Genomic DNA, 7,606 nt, shown 5'->3' with positions numbered 1-7,606 from the left:
CTCAGGATCTTGGGCACGCACGCACACGCGCCCAGTGTGAGTTTTAAGCCACCGGGTCCGGGACACGAACTGAGGTCGACTACGTGGGAGTCCAGCGACATAGCCATTACGCTAACTGCTGGTTCCCCTGAAGTTGGTTTCTTTTAACAGGTGACTGAGAGATTATTCAATACAACCATCTCCTTTGTTAGCATTTACAATATGGGGTCACTGTAGTCCAGTGTAATTATTTGAAATTTTACAATTTTTATTCACAGTTTGAAAGTACCCATTTCAGTTTAATTTTAGACCCAGACTCCAGTTTAGAGTGCTGCATTTAACAGTGAATTCCAGACAAAAGTGCTAGGGCTTCCATGGAAAGGCAGAGTTAACCAGCTGTCCGCTGTGAAAGGACCCACCATGACTTTCAGCTTACTGACAAATTTTAGTTTCTTACTTTCCAGGATCCTCAATCCCTCTGCCTTTGCTTATTTCACTCAATGTTCTTCCCTATCCTGCTGTGTGACGGCTTCTCCTATTTTCTGAGCAGTGGAAAATGTTTGTACTGTACTAGCTGTTTTCCTTTCTTAGCATTCTTTGTTAGCAAAGTGACACAAACACAGATATTCCACCAAAACCTGAATGCTGTCTCTCCTATCATCTCACTAATGCCCCCCAAAACAGAAAGACTGGTAGAGAAGATAATACGGTCACTGTCACCTCAAAGATTCTGCAAATTCCTAATCCATATAGCTACTAAGTGTACAGTGGCGATTCTGTTGATCATCACATGGAAATTAAAGAGCAAAGCACAAATATTGCACAGAGCTGAATGTTTGCTGGTAGCTTGGAAAGCTACCATGTTTTGGAAAACCACAAGGGTCTGCATGTCAGCTTTACTTCTTGATAAAATGTGGGAAAGCCTAAAGCCAGCACTCATCAGTCTCCTGTTATTTAAGTCTGGGGTAGAGATTTAGGGTGACCTTTGAAGGCACACTTACCGCCTTTCTAGTGGACGTCCGTCACTGGAAATGCTTCGAGGAATGTTGGCGGCTCTTTCAGGAGGAGGCATCTTCCCTTCTCCTTTCCCAGCATTCAGCCGTGAGGTCATGGGACTCTGCACCTGGGACGGAACTTGAGGTGAATGAGGCCCCTTGTTGGCATTCCTCTGCCATTTGTTGTTATTTCGGAAGGGAAACTTGAATTCGTACGACACGCCTTCGTTCATCTTGTACTCCATCACTGGCATGCGGTAGGCTTCAGAGCAGCTCCTAGGGGAAGGCACGGGGGAAGAACAATGAATGTGGCTACTTGTGGCTGGTGCAAGAACAGCAAACACGAACACAGGCACTTCTGCTGGTGCAACCACACTGATTCTCATTTGCACTTAAAAGGGATCCAAAACTTAAGTCTCTGTTTCAAATCGTCTTTCAAGTTTTGGGTCCTGCAATCATCCTCCTTTCAAAATCCAGAACCCCAGGAAGTATTACATTAGTTTTTCTTTTGTACCATTCCAATTGTTGGGTCCGAGATAGGTAATTTTAAAATACAATGGGCACCCTGGCCACTCTGGTTTGGGTAGGGGAAACTTGTGGCAAGAGGGCTCCAGGATAGGATGGCAGGGGAGCAGCCCCTGGAGAGCATGAAGCCTCAGAGAAAACAGGCGCCAGCTTTACACACCCTTCACTGTTATTATAATTGGGCATTTTATAAAAAAAGGATGTATAGTTTTAAATTGGATCCTCAGAGTTAATAGAAATCAAAACCAAGAGCCAAATTTAGCTCAGCTGGAAAAAAAACAAAACCCAATTATAGAAATACAGCAATTGTAAAATTTTTAGGGAACAAAGCATAATGTGAAATCAAATTTTCCCCCACCCCTCAAAGCCAGGACTCCTCCCATAGGAGGAATATCCTAAGCAGACCTGAGAGAGATCAACGGCCTGAACAAATGCCTTGTTTTGACCCCTTTGTGCCACCCTCTCAAACCCTAAACCCTAGGAAATTTGGAATTCACCTTCCATTGCCTTCAACCACGGAAGGTTCTATCAGCTACAAACTTAAATGTGGACAAGCTATTTAAAACAGAAACAAAAACAACCCATCCCCCCAAAGCATTAATTCAAACCCACATTTGAATCTCACCACTAAGTTAAAAAAAAAAAAAAAAAAAGAAAAAGATTTCCTTTGTTAAGGAACTTCAAGGATGGGGAATAAGTGGGAAGGTGGGGAAAGTGTGGAAAGGAAGGTTAACAGAGGCACTGTGGAGGTAACCCAAGGAGGGCCAAAGCAGTGCTGTCTAGTAGGAACAGAATTCAGTCCATGAACAAACCATGAATATAATTTTAGAAAAGTAAAACAAGGGCAGTCCGGGACCAGCAGTTAGCATAATGGCTATGTCTCTGGACTCCCACGGAGTTGACCATGGTTCGCGTCTTGGACCCGGTGGCTTAAAACTCATGCCGGGCGTGTGTGCGTGCGTGCCTAAGATCCCAAGAGGAGAATAGAGGAGAAGGAATTGTGGCATGGCCATCCCCTCTGGGGGGTGATTTCTCACTTTCTCTCTGTCTTTCTGGCAAGCACACACGCCCTATAGTGAAAAACCTCTCAAAAAAAAAAAAGAAAAAAACAAAAACAAGGGCTGTCCAGCTTGGTGGTTAAGATGTCTGAATCCCACATGGCTGATTGTGCAGTTCAAGTCTCAGACCCAGAGGCTTGAGAAACATGCCAGACATGTGTGCATTTTGTGTGCCTGAAATCCCAAAAGGAGAAATGGAGAAGGGACTGTGGTGTGACTACCCCCAAGGGGGGTGCTCTCTCACGTTCTCTCTCTCGCTGGGGAATGAATGTGTCCTCTATCAAAAAATTTTAAAATATTAAACAGAACAAGTGGAATTAATATTTTATTTAATATATTTAATTAATATTTTATTTAATATATCTCAAATGTTAAAATTTCAACATGCAGTCAGCGTTAAAAAAGTCATACAAGAGGGATTTTTTAAATGTTCTTCTAAATTTGGTATTTTGCACTTACAGCATGTCTCACTTTGGATAGCCACATCACACTGCTGTGTGGCCATAGGCGGCTCGTGGCTCTTATACTGGACAGTGTAGGTCCAAAGGACACCCAGCCGAAGGCCTGGTCTTGACATGGGGTGAGGCTGGGGGAAGGTGCACGGAGGTGAGAGCAGACTCAAAGGGCTGTGTCATTGGCTGGTGAAAGAATAAGGATGATGGGAGGGTCACTCTTTCATGTCCTTGTTTGCATGCCTCGGGGCTGACTCCTGGGGTTTCACACACAAATCCTCCACACATGTAATGAACACACCCTCTCAGACACCTTCATAATGGCCTTTGTTTCTGAAAAGCCCTGTTCTTTCTTGTATCATAAACCCTTTCTCTAACATTAGGGAATATTACCTTAGGCATTGATAGAGCTTCTGGTTCTGATTCTGGTATTTTCTTTTTTCTCGAGAAGTTTTTTGCTACAGGGCACGTGCACTCACCAGAAAGTCAGAGACAGACAGAGAGACAGAAAGAGAGAAATCATTCCCCGGTGGGATGGCCATGCCACAGTCCCTTCTCCTCCATTCTCCTCTCGGGATCTTGGGCACACACACACATGCACCCACCGTGAGTTTAAGCCACCGGGTCTGGGACTCGAACCGCGGTCGGCTATATGGGAGAGTCTAGCAACATAGTCATTACACCAACTGCTGGTCCCTGATTCAGGTATTTCTGAAAAAAAAAAAAAAGTCACTGTACCACTTTTCTGGTTGTTTATGATAGAGGTATTACTGTGGGATGGTTTAAAGCCTTCCATTCCTAACTCAACACGGCATATTAGAAAGATCTAGTGCTCTGGATCTGTAAATACAATGCTCAAATGTTACATTTTCTAAAAGAATATTAATAAAGATTCATAATCCATGGAAAAGTTTCTCTCCACCTCAAAATTGGGACTAGCTTTGCTTTTCCTCAGCAATGGTCTTTTAACGAAGTAAGATGCATTCCACATCACCTGTGCCCTCTTCTTCTGGCTGCTCGGAAGCAGCACATGCACAGAACGCGTGCAGAGCTGTAGGATCATCTAGTGTATTTCGGGTACTTGCTTTATAGAAATCTTCACCTAAGTTTTCTCTTCACTACCACCTCCGCATGCCACTCCCCCACTTTAGCAATGTCAGTGCTAAAGTGATGCTGAGATCATAAATGAATTGAAAAGCCACTCTAACTCCTTATGCTTTTCGTCTTTTTATTCTGTCTAACCTTCTCTTTGATTTCCTATTTCTAATTACTCTATCTAGAAGAGATACGCGTTCAGTATAAACTGTACTTTGAGTGCCCCCAAATTCTTTAGCTGAGTTCTTATTTTCTGATACTATATGTGGAATTTCATTAGCTGCTTCAAGTCTATTTTGCATCAGGCAGATAATAAAAATAAACAATGATAACAGAAACAATAAAAATGTAATATCAAATAAACAAGCTACTTTCATCTTGGAGCCCTAGTTTCTTTGTGAGAGTTGCTAAACTTTTTATTCACTCTTTGAAATAGTCTCTTAAGCTGCAGAACTTTAGTATTTTAATACTAAAATAAGTTAGAAGATACCTTTAGCCAAAGATGTTGTCTTCTCCATAGTTTACAGATTGTTCCCACTGCTCTTAACAGGTGAGACATCTGCTGCACACCCTGTATCCACAGAATGTAGTCTGATAAGGCCTCGGGAGGGAGAGAAGACTCATTCACAGAGAATGGAAAAACTAAGAAAGTTCCCTACAACTCAACTTGTCATTTCTAATGGCCTTTCAGGGTGAGGATCAACCTCCCACTGGCTCCCTGGTATCCTGCTTATCTCTGCAAAAAATGGAAATGATATATGGAATCTACAAGTGGACAGAACACTGAAGAACAAAGACAAAAACTGACTTTTAATGCTATAAAAGGACTTTTATTATAAAGGCCGAACATATTTAATTGGAAAACCTGAAACCAAAATGCTCCAAAACCTGAAACTGTTTGAACGCCAGCAAGACACCACAAGTGGAAAATTCCACATTTGACCTAGCAATGGTTTGTAGTCAAAATGCACAACACGCATTTATTCAGTACCTCGGAGGGTCCCTGTATTAATGGTATGACGTAATTTTTAATGTCAAGTACTTATGTGTAAGAAAATGACTGTTTATTAGAAGCATATAAATTCACAGCCAAGAATGATGGTGATGCCAAACAACACAGAATGTCCAAGGGGTGGCTGAGACTGTGACATCTTTGCTTTCTGATGGTGCAATATGAACAAACTCTGTTTCATGCACACAATTTAAAATGCTGTATAAAATTACCTTGGGGCTAGATGTATAAAGCGATGAGAAACATAAAAATCTGAAACACTTCTGGTCTCAGGCATTTTGAGTAAGGGATACTCAATCTGTATTGTTCTAAATAAAACTGGGTGTGGAAGAATGGCAACTCCAGCAACACACATGACTTAATGGGTCCCACAGTAATCTAGCTACATTATAGCAATCTGAGGCAGATAGCACCATTTGCCCCACTTTACGGAGGAAATGGAGGCCTGTAAAGATTTAACTTGCCCGGTGGTAGCAGAGTCAGGTTCTAAATACACAGCACTGTGGATAGTCCCCAATTTATGATGGTTCAACTTGTTTTTTCATTTTCCCAATGGTACGAGAAAGGTAAGCGTTCAGTAGAAAACTACCTGGAGTACCAATACCAATATTCTGTTTTTTGTTTGTTTGTTTGTTTTTTATTCTCAGTATAGTATTCAATAAGTTAAATAAGATATCCAATACTTTTCTATAAAACAGGCTTTTTTTAAATTACTCTGCCCAATTGCAGGTTAATGAAAAGGTGTTAAGCACAAAGGAGGTTAGGCTAAGCTAGGATGTTTGGTAGATAAAGTGCATTAAATGCATTTTTGACTTAAGGATATTTTCAATTTATTACAAATGTAATAATATATAATCCCATCATAAATCCAGGAGTATCTGTAATCTACCTGTAGTTAGTGTTATTTTAGTCACTAACTACAGAATATCATTTTCCAAGTCCCCCTAAAGTGGCCACTCTTGAGGTACAGAGCCTCTGACAAAAAGGAATATTCAACAGCTTTTGTAAAACCCTATTAAATAGGACCAGTAGATGGCATACATCAACCTGTAGTGGTTACATCACTGAACTAGTTGACCATAGTTCAAGTCCTGGACCCTGCAGCTCAAAAGTTATGCCAGGTGCGTGTACGTGCATGCCCAAAATCCTGAGAGGACAATGAAAGAGAAGTGACTGTAGTGTGGCCATCCCTCATGGGGGGGGAGGGGTGATTTCTTGTTTTTGCTCTCTCTGATGACTACACGCACCCTATAGCAAATTTATTAAAAAAAAAAAAACAAACAAAAAAGCAGCTCTCTCTAAAAAACACCAGAACACCCCAAACAAAAACAAAAACCAATTAAGCACCTAAGGTCAACAGGAATTACAATTTCAGTGCTAAAGAGATGCTGAAATCATAAATTAATTGAAAACCCACTGTATCTTATTCTTTTCCAGTCTTTTTATTCTTTTTAACATTTGCTTTGATTTCCTATTTCTTTTTTTAAAAATTATTTAATTTTACTTATTTATTTATTTACTTTAATTTGACTAGATAGAGAAAGAGAGAGAAAGTAAGAAAGCAAGGTTCCAGGTCCAAGGCTCAAACCATGGTCAGCCACATGGGAGTCCAACACCTTAACTGCCGTGCCGCCTGCCAGCCCCACTCTCTCCATTTTTTTTTAAGACACTATGAAATACACAGAAATGGTTGAATAGTGTACTGAACAGAAGAACATCATAACACTGGACTCCTGAGTCAGAAAATTTTTGTGTTTGGGGATGGCTTAGTCCCTATAAGCCATGTGACTTTGATTTAGAAAATATCCATAAATTCTAAACCAAAATTCCTCATCTGAAAAATGGAAGATTTGATCCAGATGATTTCTAACAGTCTTTCTAGCTCTAAAACAGTATGAGTTTGTACTTTAGAATACTTGTTTTTTAAAAGGAAGAGAAAACTTTGTGGTCTGCTCTTATTTAAAAGGTAATTTGGTCTTTTTATGTAACTGTTTGTTTTTAGCTCTTCATTTTGAATGGCTCTTGATTGGTTTTTAAAAAACTGTTGGAGAGTGGCCCTCAGCAGGATAAAGGTTTGCCACTCCTATGCAATACCACTCAGAACATCACATTTCAATCTGCTACCATATAGTTTTCATCTTGTCAAGAGAATGACATTGACGATTCAGAGGCTGCAGACACTACTATGTTAATTTAGCTGGTCAGACTCTCTAGAGGAGGTGATGGGTGGAGTGATAGATGGGGTGCCTCCCGCAGCAGGGGCCTTCTCATTGCTTGGGCAACCTTCTGGCGAAGTCCCCCAGGCCTGCTTCTGTCATGCTGTCATTCCAGTTGGGCACGGTCACTTTGAGCAGCTACTGAACCTAAGCCTCACTTGCCTCATCATTTTAATGTATTTGACGCTGCCATGAGGAATTAATGGATGCTCAGCCCATAGTAGGATTCTCTCGTCCCCACTTCTCTTTAAAAAAAAAAATAAAATAAAATAAT

The 7,606-nt window shown here is 40.9% G+C and overlaps 1 protein-coding gene across 8 annotated transcripts in view; it reads right to left on the bottom strand.

The window, feature by feature from the left end:
- SIPA1L1 (signal induced proliferation associated 1 like 1) overlaps positions 1–7,606 on the bottom strand; it is a 413,451-nt gene that overhangs the window by 64,768 nt on the left and 341,077 nt on the right. For all 8 annotated transcript variants that reach the window (XM_006167962.3, XM_006167963.3, XM_006167964.3 and 5 more), the window contains one exon: positions 981–1,250. In XM_006167962.3, the coding sequence (XP_006168024.1) occupies positions 981–1,250 (270 nt within the window). The remainder of the gene's footprint in view (positions 1–980; positions 1,251–7,606) is intronic.

This window comes from Tupaia chinensis, unplaced genomic scaffold (genome assembly GCF_000334495.1).
Source record: "Tupaia chinensis unplaced genomic scaffold, TupChi_1.0 Scaffold145367_1, whole genome shotgun sequence".
Taxonomy (NCBI): Eukaryota; Metazoa; Chordata; class Mammalia; order Scandentia; family Tupaiidae; genus Tupaia; species Tupaia belangeri.
The sequence above is the reverse complement of the archived record's forward strand: the minus strand, read 5'-3'. Positions and strand labels throughout refer to the sequence as shown.